This window comes from Leopardus geoffroyi, chromosome B4, assembly GCF_018350155.1.
Source record: "Leopardus geoffroyi isolate Oge1 chromosome B4, O.geoffroyi_Oge1_pat1.0, whole genome shotgun sequence".
NCBI classification, from domain to species: Eukaryota; Metazoa; Chordata; class Mammalia; order Carnivora; family Felidae; genus Leopardus; species Leopardus geoffroyi.
In genome coordinates, this window is record NC_059341.1 from 141,845,943 (window position 1) to 141,864,619 (window position 18,677).

General features: G+C 60.0%; 1 protein-coding gene across 8 annotated transcripts in view; it reads right to left on the reverse strand.

Moving 5' to 3' along the window:
• Positions 1–18,677, reverse strand: part of BRD1 (bromodomain containing 1) — a 43,448-nt gene that overhangs the window by 14,097 nt on the left and 10,674 nt on the right. For 5 of the 8 annotated variants that reach the window (XR_006708856.1, XM_045463870.1, XM_045463868.1 and 2 more), the window contains exons 3-7: positions 11,485–11,641; positions 5,749–5,880; positions 5,390–5,518; positions 4,647–4,959; positions 2,639–2,899 (exon numbers count right to left, since the gene is read on the reverse strand). Coding sequence is in view for 7 of the 8 variants with exons in the window: in XM_045463870.1 (XP_045319826.1) it covers positions 2,639–2,899; positions 4,647–4,959; positions 5,390–5,518; positions 5,749–5,880; positions 11,485–11,641 (992 nt within the window). In the remaining variant the exon portion in view is untranslated. The remainder of the gene's footprint in view (positions 1–2,638; positions 2,900–4,646; positions 4,960–5,389; positions 5,519–5,748; positions 5,881–11,484; positions 11,642–18,677) is intronic. The other 3 variants (XM_045463871.1, XM_045463869.1, XM_045463867.1) reach the window with 1 other exon arrangement.

The window sequence follows — 18,677 nt, forward strand, 5'->3', positions numbered from 1 at the left end:
CGGCAACACCGACCAAAGGCGTCTGCATCGAAGCTACGGGAAGCTCGGGAAGACTCCAGGGTGAAGCATCGGCCGCTTCCAACACACAACTGCGCGCCGTCTGACCAGCACCCCTGCCTCGGGCTTCCTCCGCTCGCGATCCCAGAGGGAGAAAGCGAAAGACACAACACCGCAGACCAAGGGAGACCTCTCGTGAACGTGACGGGCCCTCGCACACTCCAGTGTCACTCGTGTAGGGAAAGCAGGGCCCGGCAAAGCGCAACCCCGCGGCCGAGCGGAACCCCGGCTGCGCCTTCAGAAGAGAGACAGGCACGGCCTTGACCCACGAGGACAGAGCTCAAAGTCCGGCCTAGATCCCAGTGACGGGACACGAGAGCCCCGGTCGGCGGCTCGGTGACAGCGCCCTGAGCCCTGCCAGCCCACAGCTCATCCTCCCAAAGCCACTGTCTTCACTGCTCTGCACCCAGCCAGTCACCTGGAACCAGACTCTGGGTAGAAGCGGGAGTCCACGAGCCCACCGGCGCCTTGACGGGGCCTGCGGCGGTGACGGGGCCCACCCAGCTGCGCCATCGGCACGGAGAGCCAAGGCCGGGGCCCTGGCCCCAAAACGGGGGGGTGGGAGGAAGGGCTACCAGCAGGGCGACGCCCCCGGGGACCACCTTCAGAGGGGGCGCCTCGGCGGGCCCGACCCAGGCACGACCCCCGCCCAGTTACGACGGAGACCGCGTCCTGAGGTGTGCGGATGCCACCGACGTCCCGCACCTGGTCTCTCGGAAGACGCTTGCTTCTGGCCTCACAGGAAGGATGGCGAGCTGCCCTCTACCCCGGCTCACAGTGTCTGCCCTGCCCGTCTTCTCCAACTTCCGCGGGAGGACCCCCCCCACCCCCATCCAGAGGCCCTGCTGCTTCCTCAGGGCCTCCCTGAAGGCGGCCTCGTCCTCCCCAGCACCCGTCCCCCCAGCCACGAGGGAGACACCCTTTCTGCGTGTTTACGCACTTTTAACAAGAGACCTGATGCTCCACACGGATTCCAGGCCGTCTTTTGTTAGACCTCACCGCCGTCTTCCTTCAGAATGACCCCGGCACCACAGAGCAGCAAACGTGGGCTGCAGTGGGGGGCGCCCGCCCGGTGGGGACCCCGAGCCGTGCACCGAGACGGCCGGACGACTGGGGAAGACACCGCATCCAGACCAGCCCTCCCGATGACCGTGAATGACCGGTCAACAAGCTTTCCCCCAACTCACTCTTTTCAGGGCAAGTAGCGTGCAAAGAGTGGTTTTTTCCACGAAGAGCAAAAGAGCAGCTCAGCCAGAGCGCCTGCTCGGGCAGCGGGAGGGGGCCGGACAGAAGGGAGGAAGACACACACCCCACTCCGGGCCTAACGACTGGGGCTGCCCTGACCCCCAAGGGCAATGTGGGTGCCAAAGGGGTGGGGGGGGGGGGGCAGAGCCCCTGCGAGCAAGTGCTCAGACCTGTCCTTCCTTCCCCGGCGAAGAACGCGGCCCCTCCTCTCGTCCCCCACAAGGGAGGACCGAGAGCCTGCATCTGTCACTCGGGGGGCCCAGGCCTAGGCCCTGTGGGCGGAAACAAACCAGGCCTGGTGCGAGGGGAAGCTGCAGAAGTCTCAGCTGTGCGCACAAGCGGCCACTTCCAGGAGAAAGAGGAGCTCGAGGGCTGGAGCCGCCCCGCGGGGCAGCGCCACAGGGGGACCGTGTCAGGTTCCGGGGGACCGAAGGTCCTCACCAACGGCCCCCTCCTGGGACTGGCTGCACGCGGGGCCGCCCCCGCCGACAGACGCCCACGGCCCGCGTAAGCACTTTCCCAACGAGCCAACCAGAACAACTTTGTGCGCCTGTCCCGCTGCTCTTGCGGCCCGAGTTTGGACGCACCGAGAGAAAGCTCGGACTCTGAGCCGAACCGCCAGCAGCGCGTTGTGAGAGTCTCACTGCGCCTTCCCTTCCGGGACACCGAACGGGGCGGACTCTAAGATCAGGAGAGCGCAGAACAGCGAGGAGCTGCTTCTACCAGGTTCCACCAGGTTCCAGGTGCTCAAACCACTGACAGCACGTGTCCCGAGCACAAGGCCCGCCACCTACAGCCACCGGGTGGAGGTTCACGTTAGCACCGGGGGGATGCGTTTCTTCCCAACTACTTCCTATCCACGGACCCGTCCCCAGCTTCCAGCTCCTCTCCCGGACGTACGCCCCAGTTAAGGCCGCCAGCTGTCCCCGCTGTGCGTGTGACACGTCGGAGGCCCACCAGGCAGCTCCAGGTCAGCTCCCCGCTCCCCGGCGACGGCGTGTGCGTCACCTTCCACCCTCTGGACGTCAGAGGGGAGGATTCACGTGACGGTGGCATCACGGCCCTCTCGGGAGCTGCTACGACCAACGAAAACAGCCATCACTCTTGTCACGGAAGCCACGTCTACCCTACAACCATTCTGGGAGGCGTACGAGGCCTAAACCACTGTTTTTAAATAGTTTTTCAGCAACGAGTTGGAAAAAGAGGGCTTATTCTGGGTCTTCAACTTTGTGACCACCTCAAGGCCGAGATGCAGCACGGTGGCACCGACCGTGACAGGACACCAGCCCGGGGGGGACCCCGGGCAGGGAGGGACGGACGCTGAGCGTGTGCTTACCTTCCTCCCCCGTCTCCTGCCCCAGCTGAGCACTTTCCTCTTCAAAGCTTCCAATACCTGATTCCGCGGGCGGGGGCTGGCTGTGCTGCTGGCTCAGCTTGTTCCGAAGGACCGCGATCTCCTTTTTCAGGAGCTTGGCCCGCTTGCTCCGAGAGCCGCTGGACTTCATGGCGCACGTGAGGTCCAGCTTGTCCAGCAGCTCCCTCAGCTGCTCCTCTAGGACCATGTGGGCCCTGTTGGCTGGGTTCAGCAACCTGTCCACTGAAGTCGAAGGACACCCCGTCAGTCACCGGCCACCGGTGCCCCCCGAGACCACCTCGCCAGCACAGGCCCTGCCCGCGGGAGCCCCACAAGCCCCTCCACGCTCACTCCAAACCCGCGACGGGCACTGCCACAGGGAGACCAGCTTTCACCCCGTGGCTGTCCGGACTCCCCCTGGAGGAAAGCTCGTACGCCTGTGGCTGGCCGGCCAGGCACACGGGGACACAGTGCGCGGAAGGAGGGCTAGCGCCTCTCCCGGCGCGCGCCCGAACCACGCTCTCTGGTGAAGACCGGTGGAAGAGGCCCACCGGGGCCGCCCCCGAGGGAGGCGGGCTCTGCTGACCACAAGCCCGGGGCCACCCGTGCAGACGCTGTTTGGCCACCACAGCTCCCGTCTGAGCTCACCTCTGGACCCAGACCGCCGTGTGGCTCTACTAAAACTGGGCCACGCCAGACGCCGGTAGTTTTCCGTTTCGGGCACGTTTACTACAGAAATCCCTAGGGTTCTTGGTTTCAACAAAACGACCAAACTTAGGAAGCACAAAATTACCTTAGATCAGTGAAAGGTGGCCAAGAAAGAAACCACTCTTTAGATCTAAGATAAAACGGGGAGCGAGAGGGAGACAGAAGCCACGGCACAACCACCAGGAGCAAGCGGCACCTTCCTCCACAAACGAGCGTTTGCTAAAACATCTGTGCTTTTCACGAAGTCACGAGACACCGGTACCGTGACATAAATACGTAAGGAAGCCTGAAGCACAACAGGCCGGCTTGCGGCCCTGCTGTCTCCAGCACCACTTCACAAACGACAGAGCCTCAAAACCATTCACGTAACCAAAAATCACGTCCTTTGAAGCCCTAAAGATAGTGGCCTGGCCTGTGGGCGTCGGCACGGCGTGAAATCGGCCGCTGCCCAAGCAGACTGGACGTGACGTGCGTCCCGCTAGCTCGGCCATCTCCCCGCACGAACGCTGAGGAGACACATTAGGACTTCTCAGCCGTGAACTTACCCCCAGTGAAACCTGACTGTCAGACTTTTGCTGAGGAAACACCAGTCACCCACTCGCCCGTCTCCTCAAAGACCCGATCCGCGGCAGCCCGCGAGCCCCTTCTTATTCCAGGGAGGTGGCCTAGCGGCTGCAGCGTGGTGGCCAGGGAAGGCACAGGGACCAGCCCCCGTCCCCAAGGACGGGAACAAGTGAACAGACAGACCACCGTGCCGCACCCGGGGCACACGCCTGCGCTCGGAAGCCCGCACGGCCGGAGTCCAGCGGGCTCGGCACACGGCCACTCCTGAGGCCTTTCCTCAGCCACAGGCATCCGCGGAAGCAGACCGAGGCCCACCCAGGGTGCAAACCCCAGCTGACCTGCTTCCCGGCCTGTAGCAGGCAGACCTAGGCTGTCCCCACTGCCCACACGGGTCCCTCTAGGCTCCTGAAACGTGCCCGCTCGGAACAGAAACGTGCTAGGCGTGCAAAACACACAGCACGTGGTAAAGAAAAAGTAAACGCCCGTGAAAAATATGGTCGGCAATTTTTACGTGGATGGTGTGCCAAAAGCACGGTACTTCAAGAGCGTTGGGTTAAAAACAACGTCTAGGAAGTCAATTCCTTCCCCTCCTCACAAGGCTACTAGCAAACGTGCAGTACGCATGCGGCCCGCGCGCTAGCCCCGCCGGGCCTCGCGGACACAGCCTGCGGGGAAGGACACTCTCCCGCCTGCGCCCGCGCCCGGGGCTGGTGCTTACCGTCTTCCCAGGAGAAAGGCCGCCGAGGGGCCGCAGCAGGCCGCTCAGGCAGGTGCATCCCCGAGGCCTCCTCGAAGCCGATGCTGTCGGCCTGGCGCCTGGCCTGCCTCAGAACAACACCGCCCTGATCGCGCAGCCTCACGGCGGCTCTATAAAACACCGTGTCCTTGGCATTGTACTTCATGCAGTTATCTACAATGAGATTAAAATCCTCCTCAAACTCAGTGAGGTGTCTATACCCTTGAGCTTCTAACCGTTTCCTCATTGTGGCAAAGTCCATGGGATGTTTAATGTGATCCAAATAATCTGGTACCTAATTTCAGGGAGGAAAAATAATCGTTTACAAACAAAGAAGGTCGCTTATTCATCCTACATAAGCAATACACCCGCCACGTCACGCACGAGACACGCGCACGCCCACGCGCACCCCCGGGGGCGGCGCCGACACGCGCCACATATAGACCCCACGTCCCGCCAGGGGGCCCCGCTCACTCCAGCTCCTTAAACCCAACACACGGCAACCGGTGCGCTCATCTGGGCGGACAGCCGCCAACCGACTGCTGCTCGGCTGCTCGCCGAGAGGCAACTTTCACCTCTCGTTTTCACTATCTTAACGAGACAGAACTTAAAGACCGCGTCCAGTAGAAACCGACGCCTCGCAGCTAAGCAGGCTTAGCGCTACCTAGGGAACGGGTACCGGAGAAGCCGCGGGGCGACCCCGACGCCAGCGCGTGAACACCCACCTCCTTCAGGCTCACCGGCTGGGCGAATATCCGAGCCGGGTCCTTCTCCTGCAGCTGGTCCAGCACGGAGCGCAGCAGCACCGTGAGCGGCGTCAGCCGCAGCTCCAGGGCCATCTGCTCCACCTTCACCTGCGAACACGGCCCTTGGTCACGCGGTCGCGCTCCCCGCACCGCCCGCCCGCCCGGGAAGGCCACGCCCCCACCCCCACCCCCCACCGCGGCCTCTCCCCAGGCGCACCCCACGCGGTGCCCCCGCCCCCGGCCCCCTCCAGGCTGGGGGCCGACGTCCCCCCTCGGCCCGCCGCCCGGAAGCCCTCACGCTGCCCCGGGGGGACCCTCCGAGGGGCGCCGGGCCTCACCTGCTCCCGCTTGAGCTTCTCCCGCTTGCGCAGGAGCTCGATCAGCAGCCGCGCGCGCTCCAGGTCGTGCCGCAGCCGCTGCCAGTACTTCAGCTTCTCTTTGGCAGCTTGAATCTCCTCGTCATTTTCTCTCTGAGGAAATTAATTGGAAGTCGGCCTCAGACCCTCCCAGGGGGAGCCACGGACCGCGCCGGCCCCGCGAGCCGGCCGGGGCGCCCACCCTGCGCGGACTCGCCCCGCGGAGCGCCACGGGGTCTCCGCGTGCCAAAGGGGCGTTTGCCGGCCTCGCTGGGCCAGGGGGAGCCCCCGCGCGCGCGCGGACACAGGCATCCCGACCCCGGCACCGGAGCAGGGGTCATGGGAAACCGGGAGTGGCCGGGGCAGCCCGGGGAGCAAAGCCCGCGGCCGAGACTGCTGCAGGGGAGTGGGGGGGCGCCCTGCCCAACGCCCGCGTCACGCACCCACGCCCAACGGCTCTGAAACCGGCGGCCCGTGGTCGCCACTCGGTGCTTCCTTGGAGGGGCACACGTGCCACCGACCTCAGACGACCCTGCCTACTCCGGCGTCTTCAAACACAGAACCGCCACCTCCAAAACGCAAAGAGGTGGAAGGCGGCGGACAGCACACCGACGGCAGCCCTGCCCAGCGCACCTCCGACCGCAGCGCCAGGAAGAAACGCTCGGGCTACGACACCAGACAGGGCCCGTGGCAGCCGAGGACATCCCCATGACGGCCAGAGAGAACTCCCCCACACGGGGGGCGGGGGGACACTCCACCTCCAGAAAGTTACAACCAAGGCCCCCCGTGCTCCCATCCAAGTGTCCCTCACTGCCTGGCCCGGCACCGCGCCCTCCTCCGGGCTCCCACGCAGCCCACCCTTCCCTCCCTGTCCCTCGAGGTCTGCCCAGGCCGAGGGGCCACCGTCTGCTCCTGCGGCGGCCTCCTGTCCTCACCTACAGACCCCACCTTCCACCGCGGCACACGGCTAGCACCACTACATGCCAGGAGCTGAGACCCCTCTCGGTCTGCGCCTCAGCTGAAGGCACCCCTCTGCCCGATCACAGCTCTCGGGCAGGCCCGGCGCAGACGGCGGAGGAAGAGGTGGTCGGGGCGTGGCGAGGGCACCCCTCCACCTGCCCCCAGAACCTCAGCTCCACTAAGACGCTCCCATCCGTCCCCATGCGGGCTTCCAAGAGCTGCCTGGGGCCTCCAGGCCACAGCAGCCCAGGACGCCTACTGCAACCGCATACGTGTGACCTGGGCCGAGAGAAAGTCTCCACCTCGGCTGGCATCACCTCACCATTCCTGCGGACGGACGCACACCCACGGCCTCGGGCAGGGTGCTCACCATCAGATTCCGGAGCGTGTTCCACACTCATCAAACCCCCTTCTCGCTCTCTCTGGACCACTCTGCCCCTGGAGTCCCCCCCACCCAGACAGAGCTAAAGCAGCACACCCACCAGGCAGGGCTCCATCCCCTGGATCCCCCTCCCTCCTTGTCCGAGCACAGAGCACCTGCCTCTGAGGCCACAAGCACGGGGCTGTGACACGGTGCCCCAACCACAGGGCCTGTGGGCAGACGACCACCAACCAGGCTACGAAGACTCTCCCCACTAGCAAGGGGACAAGAAGGCTGGGCCGGAGCCTCCCCTCCAGGCGCTCTCTGGCTCTAGGGGGAGGCTGCCTCACCATCCATCCGCCAGATGCGAATCACAGAACCTCTTTTAATGTTATTGGAGTCTCAGGCGGGGGTGCGTGGCTGGCTCAGTCAGAAGAGCGTGCGACTCTTGATCTCGGGGTCGTGAGTTCAAGCCCCACGTTGGGTGTAGAGATTATAAAGAAACTTTAAATAAAGGTGTCAGGCATGGAACAGGGCACTTAGCTAACTCGGTCGGTAGAAAGAAGAGTCTCTTCTTGAGGATGTGGGTTCCACCAAGCCCTACGTCGGGCCTGGAGCCTACTTTAAGAAAAAAAAATTGTAAAAATCTCAGGCATTAAAGTTAACATTAACAGCAGCTGTATAAACAGCTGGTCAGTAAATAAAAAAGTAGATTTAGAAAACCAAATCCCCCCAAAAGCATCTGAAAATCACCTTGTCCATTAGTCTGAATGAACAGTCTGAAAACATCAACCGAAAGGGTGTTCAGCCTGGTGACCCTACGCAGCAGGAGAGAGCTGGTGGGTGCCACCTGCCGTGTCCCTGCTGCACTCATGCCCCGCACGGGGGACGACAGGGCCGCCGCCGAGGGCCGCTCTCCTCACACGACGGCCTGCAGCACAGGACCTGACCCCAATGCACACGGCTTCACCTACACAAAAGGGCCTGAGTTTCTGGACTCTGCTCTTCAGCAATCTTTGTTTCCTACATAAAAACCTATCCCGGAAGACTCCAAAAAGCAGCAGAAAGGCCAAGTGGTTTCTGGTACCGAAACGCTACCAGGAAAGAGAATGCTAGAAGATCATGTTGGCCACCTTCCACCTGACAAATGGGAGGACGCCTGGAATGGGGGGGGAGGGGGGGCAGGCCAGGCCAGCCCCAAGGGGTGAGGGCCCCGGCACATCTACCCGAGTCCCAGGGTGCTACCAAGGACGTAAGACCCCAAAGAGGCAGGGCTCCCTGCCCCTACGGCAGGGTGCACAGAGGAACCCAGGTCTCAGTGCTGAGCCTCACGCCTGCAGCAGCAGGGTGGGTGGCGAGAAGCCGTGCCCCCAGCACAGGAGGGGGACTGTGCTGTCCTAAAGCCAGCAGAGAGGAACCAGAGACGCACCTGTGACAGCTGGAGGCACTGCTGGCTCCAGGGCCTGAGAACAAGACAGACAGGAGCCTCGCCCTCCCCCTGCCCACCGACCTCACCCAAACCAGGATCTCAGGACGGTGAGAAGAGGCTCTGGAGGGGGTCGCCATGAAGGTCCCCGGGAAGGTGCCCACAGGGACCCTGCGCTCAAGGCCAGCCCAGAAGAGCCCGGCCGGATCCTCGAAGACCGCCGTGCACAGCAGCACCCGGGAGGCCAACCTGACACCCCTCGTCTGCCCGGACGTGAGCGACCTCACCCTCAAACCAGCTCGTCCCGTCCACCCATCTGTCCCCCACCAGGTCAGCCACGGGAGGGAAGGGCTGCCCCTGACCTCCTCCACAGCCCAGCTGAGAGCGGGCGTCCGGAAATACAGACAAAGTTAAACCCTAACATCAAGTATTTCTGAGTTTTCAAAACCACATGAACATCACACCAAGCCCCACATGTTCCGTGCAGAACATTACTGTTCCGGACCCTGCAGAGAAGTCAGCCCCTACAGGGTGACGCAGGAAAGCACCGTCTGGGAGCAGAGGGAGGCAAACGGGGGTGCCTGTGCAAGCCACACGGGGGGGCTTCCGACAACCGTGCCACTAACTCGCCCCCGCAAGAATCCACCCCACAGGCCAAGCCAGGTGCGCTCCAGGGGGTCAACGCTGGAGTCATACAGACTCAAATCTACGCGGTTCCTCGTGCCAAGGACGCGAACACTCCCACATCTCATCTTCCTGTCCCTACACACTGATTTCATACGTGGTAGCCCCAGGCCGGTCGCTTCCACTGGCTCACCCGTCCCATGGGCACAAAGCCCCGAAGGGGAACACCAACTCCATTCCCAAAGGGAGGAGGAACACACAGCATGTGATCGAAGCAGCCATAGCTAACAAAGACCCCCCAGTGTGACGTAAGGTTAACCAGAGATTCTGACCCCCAGACCCAAGCGTGTGTGGGATGCACACGGTCCCCAGGGTGGGCAGCACGCTTAAGACACAAGGGATGTATCCACAGCAGTCCGCGACCCCAGTGCACCTCGGGACATTCGCACAGCCGGGCCTCACGTGCACATGTGCCCAGTGTAGCCAAGACTTCAGATCGAGTGGGCCCCCTGCAGTGCACTGGAATGCTCCACCCGGCACCTCTGCCCCAGCCACGCGGGACCGTCCACGGACGTGACTCGGATGGCACTGCAGGGCCCGGACCACCAAACCCTCAGGAGGGCATCGGGCCCAAGAAGCACACCCTTCCTTCCCCCAGATGGAAGAGGGTCAAGAGCAACCCCACAGAGGCCCAGAATCTTCGATTTAGCTGTGGTTTTCAAAAGTATAAAAAAGATGTTAAGATCCCTAAGTTTTTTGAACCGAGCACTTAAACATGTTCATGTTTCACCTTTTTGTGTCACCACAGGATCAGAAAAAGTCCAGATGACGGGCTCCCTAGGGCTGGCCCCATCCCCCAGGCCAGGGGCAGGGAGGTGGAGAGGGACACGCTCGCCCAGGTCTCCAGCCGTGACCAGAAGGAGGAACGGCAGAGACGGGAGGGCCTCTCCCCAGAGGGGAGAGGGCGAACGAGTTGTCCGCGCGCTCCACGGCCGCACGTTCTCCAGGCCGCGGCTCTACCGCACTGGGAGGGACGGGTTCGCACCTGCCACAGCCAAGCAGCCTCCGGGAAGCTGTGGCCCAAGCCCAGAGCACAGCAGAGGGGCTGACTCCAGCCCGGAAAACCTCACCGACCGGGACCCCTGTGGATCCGGTGTCCAACCGCATCTGTGTCCCCTCCGACACACTCAGCCACCTGGCAACCCAGGATCGAGAGAGACAGAGGGAGAGAGAGAGAGAGAGAACGTGCAGACAGCCTCCGAGGTGACGGCAGCATGGCAGCCGCAGCCATCCGACGTGAACGTGTTGGAAGGACAGTCCCCGCACGTGCCCAGAGGGGCAGACAGGCAACGAGGGGGGCCCGCTCTCTGCTGCGTCCTCCGCGCTTCGCAGCCCGAGGCCAATCGCGGACACAGCTCTTCCCCCCTACAGAGCTGCCCGCTCCCCTCAACATCAAGTGCGCCAACCCAAAATTTTGGGCGATGCGCCGAAAAGCCATTTTTGTATTCAATTTATTTTTGTGACATCTCACAGAGCCAATTTCTTACTTTCTAAATTCCTTCTTTCAGAACTGCTTCACACTATCAGATGGTTCTACAAGCCAAATTTACTAAAATTCAACGGCCTGTTTCACTTTGCTTTTAAAGAGCAACTCCTGGGGCGCCCGGGGGGCCCAGTCCGACTCTTGGTTTCAGTTCAGGTCATGATCTCACGGTTTCCTGAGCCGGGGGCCCGCATGGCGCTCTATGCTGACAGCACGGAGTCCGCTTGGGATTCTTTCTCTCTCCCTCTCTCTGTCCCTCCCCTGCTCGCACGGTCTCACTCCAAAAAATAAATTAAGAAGCTTAGGAAAAAAAGCAAACCCCGTTTCTTCTCACTCACCCCGCTTTCCTCTCCTTCCCCGCCCACTGCGGTCACCGCGAAACAGCCTTCAGAGCAAAGCCCTGAAAACAAACCACTCCTTGCACATATCCAAACCCAAACTCCCAGCCCAGCACACAGGCATGCGTCCAAGGGGCCCAGGCCTCACCTCCTGTGGCTCCCACCCGACGTGGCCAGCACGGTAATGACTTCCCTGGGCGTCCCCAACATGTCCAGAAACATGAGGTGACACAGACAGAGGAGAGTCGTCCGCGCAACCCGCAGCTTAGACAGCCCAGGGCACACACGGGTCCTCCTGCACTTCTAGAAGCGGCCCGGACCGGGGCTCGCGGACGGGGAGTCTGGGGCCCGGGGCCTGACGGGCTGGCAGCACACGCAGCCTCCAGCAGGCGCTGCTCCCGGGAGTCGCAGGGACCGCTCAGCACGTCAGGAGGGCAGGCGACGCTGAGGGCAGAGGACCACGTACCTGCTGCGTGCTCCTCTGGGACTGCAGGCTGGACTGGAGTCGCCGCAGCAGGGGGGCGCCGTTCCTCGACAGCCTTTTGAGCAGCCAGTAGCTGTGGGCTCTCTCCACGAACTGCTTCTTCCGCTGAATGGCCACCTGATTCGCAATCCTATTTAATCTAAAACACGGAAAAACTCAGAGTTTAGCTTCAAAGGAGTGCACGAACGTTTCATCGTAGAAACTAGAAATGACGGGGTCGCTCTTCACAGACCGCCGTCCACGCCCTCGCGGCCACTCTCAGCCACGCACACTGCTGTCTCACGCTGTCCCCAGTCTGCTGGGCGCAGCCCGACCTGCAGCCGCCCACAGCCTCCACCCGCTGCTAACTCACTCGAGGGCCGACCAGACCAGACGCGGAAATACGCTGAGCAAACCTCTCGGGTCCTTACACGCTATGTAGGCCACACGTGCCGACCGCATCCAGTGACCGATTAAAACCGTTGCGAAGGGTGGGGGTGAGGGGGGCACGGGTGTCCCCTCCAGTCACCTCAAGAGGGAAAGAGAGGGGACAGCTGGGGGCCAGGGCTGACGGTGGCATCTGCAGGACCGTTGGGAGACAGGACCCTTGCAGGGGCCGTAAAATGCAAAGGGTGTGTGAAAACACTTGCGTGGAGGGAGTGCTCACTTCAAAACCCCTCAAAGGCCAGCCAAAGCGTTTCCACAGCCCTATTATCCTTCCTGCTGAATCAAAGCAATGATTCATCAATTTGACTCACAAGGACACCGAAAGAGAATATCAATTCGGTCATAAACTAAACACTTAATGAAAATACAAACGAAACAAGATGTTCCTCATTGAACACCAAACATCAAAATGTCAGGACGAAAACGAGAAATTTTAAGGCTGCGTTTTTTAGAGGATGCAAATCTAAGTTTTACAAAATAATCAACGACAAAAAGTCAGAACACCCCCAGCTCTGCTGTGTCCAGACCCACAATGGTCTTTCCCTTAAAAACAATGGCTCTACAGGGCACCCGGGGGGCTCAGTCGGTTAAGGGTCCCACTCTTGGTTTCGGCTCAGGTCATGATCTCACAGTCTGTGGGTTCAAGCCCCACATCGGGCTCTGTGCCGACAGCATGCAGCCTGCTTGGGATTCTCTCTCTCCTCTCTGCCCCTCCCCCACTCTCTCTCTCAAAATAAATAAACTTTAAAATTAAAAAAAACAATAGTTCCAGCTCCTTTCCAAGACCGTTCCAAATCACCCTGTCGGTCGGCCTCTGTGCCGAGGTGGCCAAGGGCACGCCCCCCGCACGGCTGCCCTCCTCCCGGCGTAAGATCCACACGCCGTGCGGAGAACGAGTACCGTGTCGACTGCAAAGCGCGGCTCCGGTGTCTGTCCCACACAGGGACCCGATACCAAGGAACCGGCTTAGGGGACCGGTATCGGGTCCCTGTGTGGGACCCTGTGTCAGACACAGGCCAGGGGCTTTGCCAGAGCGGCCTTGTCAAATCCCAGAGGAAGACACCGAGAGCTTTCTGGGAGCAGATGCAGAACCCAAGCTCGGGTCTGTCCACGGCCTGACCGTGACTACGGGGCCACAGGTCTGCACATCCAAGGATGCTGGGTCTCACAGCCTCAGCAAGAGGCCGGGGGGAGGACACCCGTCGGCAGCAGCCCAGAGCATCTCGGACGTTGCCGAGGGCGCCAGCAGAAGCCTCTGGGGGGCACCTGGAATCTGCTCGAGGCCGGACCCGCAGCGCTTCTCGTCCGCAGGTGGGGTTGTGCAGTCCCCGGCACCCCGTGGGCGCTGTCTTTGGCGGGGCCTTTGTCTGTTTCACCATCCTTAGCTGAGGCATGATCCGACGCAGTGAGGTGCACGGATCGTACGGACACAGTTCAGAGGACCTGTACATATGCAGACAGGTGTTCTGACACAGGCACACGCTGCGTTATTTCAACGGTCAAACGAGGCAACGTAAATAAGAGTATTTCTTAACAGAAAGAAATGCCGTTTAACAACAGCTTACAAAGATTCTGAACCTCACGAAACAAGCCACCAGACTCAGGATTTCTGAGCCACAACCAGCTCACAGACCTGAGCAACAAGGCTTTGAGGAAAACCTATCACAAGGAGTCCCGGGGTATTTGCCGAAGAACCGCCATCCGAGCGGGTTCTGCTTCGCGAGCTCCGAGTCCCAAAGAAGCGGGGCAGGCGTGGGGCACCGAGGCCGCGGCACAGGCACCCAGCACGTGCCCCCCAGGACGCAGCGGGGCCAGCCCTGAGCAGACCCCCCTCAGCCCTGCACCCGGCGAGCCCCCGGCCCAGCGACCGGCGCGCAGCAAGTGGAGGGCGGAGGGGCGCGCTAAACCACACGAGGAACGCTCCCCACGCAAGCCTGTGAGGGACGGGGCCCCCCTCCCTCAACAGTGGAACTCCAAAGGGAAAGAGACCAAAAGGCGCCTTTACGAGAGGAGAGACAGAAAGGACTCGTGATTTTGAAAGCACAGCACAGCCTGGGGTTCAGAAAGAGGGTAAGAGGTTGAGTAGCACACGGGTGAAGACAGAGGTAGACCTGGGGACAGGAAGGGCTGCGGGAAGGGCTGGGGGCTGGTCTGTCTTCTCCAGCACACGGTGGTAACAAGGGCGTCTACCCTGCAATTATGCACTTGTTTTATGTTTCTTTCTTGTTTTGTTTTTGACTCTGAATATCGTTTTAAGAAATACAGTATTTGGCAAGGGTGCATCAAAAGGATCAAAAGTTTGACCTTCTCAAGCCTTTCTGAACGGATCTCATACACAATGTGCCTCCAGATGAAAGATAACCAGGCTTCTGGAAACACTGAGGGAGGACCCAACGAAGGGCAGATGACTAAACGTCAGCTTAAAGTGAGCACCTTGGGGGTGCCTGGGTGGCTCATTCAGTTGAGCATCGACTTCAGCTCAGATCATGATCTCGCAGTCCCTGAGTTCGAGCCCCACGTCGGACTCTGTGCTGACGGCTCGGAGCCTGGAGCCTGCTTCGGATTGTGTCCCCCCACCCTCTGCCCCACCCTTGCTTGTGCTCTGCCTCTCTCCGTCTCTCAAAAATAAATAAATATAATAAAAAAAAAAATTTGTTTTAAATAAATAAATTGAGCACCTCGCTACGATAAAACTGCTCTTACACCATCTACTTACGTATGTGACCAGGAAGCAGACTCCCGTCCACGGTAGCGGGAAGCAGGAACAGAATTAAGGGAGAGCGTGTCTCATCGGAGCAGGAAGGACATCCGCCCACGAAACACCCAGTCACCTCGGCCCATTTCCTCAGAGCTGCGCCCAGCACATACCGCTCACGGAAGAATCCCACTGAAGCGCATGCTGGCAGACGCGACGCCACCCGATCAGGAAGAAACCTCCACACTCGAGGCCCGGCGACAACCACAGGACAGCAGTCACCCTTGGCGGGAAGACACCGACGCACAAGGCCCGACGACCCAGGTTCCACTCAACTCACTTTCAGAAATGACGAGCCTCGTAACCTGTGCCTACGTTGAATATTCCAGGTGACACGTTTCTGCTATTCGCTCTTAGGGTGAAAATGCTGGATTTCAACTCAAAAACGTGGACGGCACTACAATGCTTTTCAGAACTATTTTGGTGGGTGATACGCCTCAGAAAGGAGAAAGGCTGACTCATAAGGCGCGAAGCATCCGGCCGGGGGATGTGCCCGGCGGCCCGGCCAGCACAGGAGGGCCTGGGCACCGCATGAGGGCGCACAGGGCAGGCGAGCCGGGACCCGGTTAAAGTGCCAATTGTGGCAACGGATGTGGGAAATGCACCCGCAGGAAAACACGGCTCCCCAAAACAGAGCGGAAGCACGCAGACGACCTCAGCACGATCACAGTACTGATTTTAGGAAGGAATTTGACAGTTTCACATTTTCCTCCCGCCCCCAAAAGAAAAGGAAAGCAGACAGTTTTTCAGAAGAGCTCGGCCACTGGAGGACCAGGCAACACAGCCCCTGCCGACAGCCGGGGGCGAGGGACGCGGACGTCCCGGCACAGGGACGCAGGGCAAGGCAGAGACTGGCTCACGGGCGAACACACTCACGAAACAGAAACGACGCAGCAAACCGGGTCCGTTTGGGTATAAAATGACACCGCCCACCACGAGCAAGGGGGTCTGTCCCAGGAAGCCAAGTGTGCTCTTGAGATTACAAGTTCCATCAGGACTCACACAGCGACAGACTCGAGGGCGGAACGTGACGATCTCAACAGGTGCGGAAAAGCAGCAGGTCAACCCGCACCCACGACCCAAGACTCACAGTGAGGGGCAGGGGCGAGGGGCGAGGGGCCCGCTGGCAGGGCTGGGAGAGGCTCCTGCCCAGACCCGGAGCGACAGGCTCGCAGGGAGATGCTCCCCAAGATGGGAACCAAGACCAAGAAGCCCACCCTACCGGCTCCCTCGAGAACAGCGGGCACGAGAGGCAAACGAAGGACCGGAAGTGCAAGCCTTCCCGAGGGAAGGAAAGTATAAAGCGCCACTGAGCGGCATCGAGGAAGACTTCCGCGGAGACGCTCAACGATCAGCAGTGATGGCAAGAGAAGGACGAGGCATAAGAGATACACAGATCGCCTCCAAACCGGTCTGCACCCTCCGTGGAATTCCCAAATCCCGAGGGGCTCCGTCAGGAAACCTGACAAGATGCCTCCGAAACGTGCACGAAGGAACCACAGGTGACCAAGAGCCACACGCGCGTCTGAAGAGCCTGCCCTGGAGCCACAGGTGGCGGAGGGAGCAGAGCCGCCCGCCCACCGGAGGAAACTGGCCCGGGGCTGGACGAGCTCACGGACCTCTCGGGAAAGGAGAAATTACTCAACGGCGAGCGAAAACCCAGCTCTCCGCGCTGAGAAATCAAGCCACACACATACCTTGTTAAGAAACGCACCCCCAGGTGACTGAAGACGTGGACTGAGACACAGATCCAACAGGCGGCCCAGGCCTCGACGGACGTGCAGGGACACGTCGGGGAACTGGCCGCCCTGGGCGCTGACCCTCTGCAGGGAGGCCAAGCACAGCCAAGATACAGCCAACAAATCAGGAGCCTGGTCAGCGCTGGGGCCAGAGGAGACAGGAGGGACATGGACAGGGAAGCCGTGCGGAAGCTTTTCGAAGAAAACCCTGAGGTCTCCAGGGAAATGAAGGGTTATTTAAACAAGATATGACGGCACAAACCATAAAATAAAGCAAACACACACCGATGGAAAATAAAAGTCAAACCCTTGTAAAGTGCCAGGACCGAGGCAAGCATGTCCGCTCCAACCCCATCAAATCGACTCCGGGCTGGCGGACCTGGTCTGCACCGAAGTCAGATAAAGACCGGAAAAACCAACAGGTGGCAAAGCCTGCTCACACCATCATCTTCTCAGACGCTGTCCACAAAAATAATCTAATAAACCACAACATAGTCTACTAATCCAAAAGAGTTAAAAAAAACGAAAACAAAAACAAAAACACAAAAACCTGGACCTATACAAACAGCAAAAACACAGCTAATTGGAAAAAACACACTACTGGGGCACCTGGGGGCTCAGTCGGACTCTTTTTCGGCTCAGGTCATGATCTCACAGTTCACGGATTTGAGCCCCACATCGGGCTCTGCGCCGGCAGCAAGGAACCTGCTTGGGATTCTCTCTCTCCCGCTCTCTCTCTCTCTCTCAAAAAATAAACTTAAAAAAAAAAACCACACTACATTTTTTATGTGAACACCATGAACTCCCCCAAGACATTAAAGCAGCCCTGGTGAGGCAGCGAGGCAGGCCTGCTCGTGTCTACGGGAGACCAGTGGCATGGAGTCCAGGCTTCAGCAGGGACGTGGCCATCCCGAGAAGTTAGGCCTGGACCCGCACGTGGGAAGGGTACTGAATAACAAGTGGGCCGGCCCTACGCAGATCAGGGTTCAGCAGGGATATGGTGTCCTTGTCAGGCAGGACGGCCAGAGGTCCAAGGACGGGATGTGGGCGCTGGAAGCCGTCAGAAATGGCCCCGGTGACCAGCCCGGAAGGACTTGTACTTGGGGGAAGACCCAAAACCAGACCCCATCACCCTCAACATTAGGCTGCAGGAGGGCTACGGAGGGTTCCCTGCTGGAGGACGTCCAGGGGTGGGGAGGGAGTCCTCAGACCAGACCCAGGACGAGACGGTAAAAGTAACAAAGTTGAGTTCATCAAGACACCAGCACGTCACGGTCGTGTTCTTAAGAATTCTTACCTGTTCTCTACACGGACGTGTTAATGGATGAAACGAGATGACCGGGGTCTGTCTCCAAACGATGGGAAGGAAGAGACAGGCAAGGGTGGCCGCGAGTACAGTGACTGTTGGGGGCAGGCTCTCCCTGCTCTGCAGATTTCCAAATTTGAAAAGACTTTTTACAGACAAGGGCACCCAGATGGCTCAGTCGGTTTAGCATCCGACTCTGGCTCAGGTCATGATCTCAGGGTTCGAGGTTCGAGACCCACACCAGGCTCTGTGCTGACAACTCAGAGCCTGTCTTGGATCCCCTGTCCCCTCTCTCTCTGCCCCTCCCCTGCTCACACTCTCTCCCTCAAAAATCAGTAAACATTTTTTTAAAGAAACTTTTTACAGACCTAAATAAGAATGAGAAGTCAAGGGAAAGAGAAGTGGAGGTCTGCGATGAGCACAGCCGCCTCGCCACGCAGGCCTCCGCGGCCACACGCACGTGCACAACCCCCGCCGTCCCCGCAGGCTGCAGACGAGAGGGACACACCAGCTCGCACCAGTCCCCAAAAACGCCTGGCTCTGAAGCCAGCCAAGAGAACTCCCACACCAGCAGCGTGGTCGTCCGCGATGCCACCCACCCACCTCCAGACCCAGGGTGACACCAAACTATGAGACGCACGACAGCACTGTGTTCAAAGTCAGCGTGTAAACCAGCAGCAGACCACATATGCACAAGCACACAAAGACCAGAATGCGGACCGGAGGAAGTCACCCCGATTCACAGTAAGTGGCTGCTGTGAGGGGTGGAAGTGGAAGGGCCCAAAGGGACTTGGAAGTGTTCCTTTAACGTCATTTCTTTTTTTTTCAATGCTACATTTGATAAGCACGCGTGTTAGTCTCCACTTTTCTTTTAATTATTTTTAATGTTTATTTCTGAGAGAGAGAAGAGAAGAGAGACAGAGCATGAGCAGGGGAGGGGCAGAGAGGG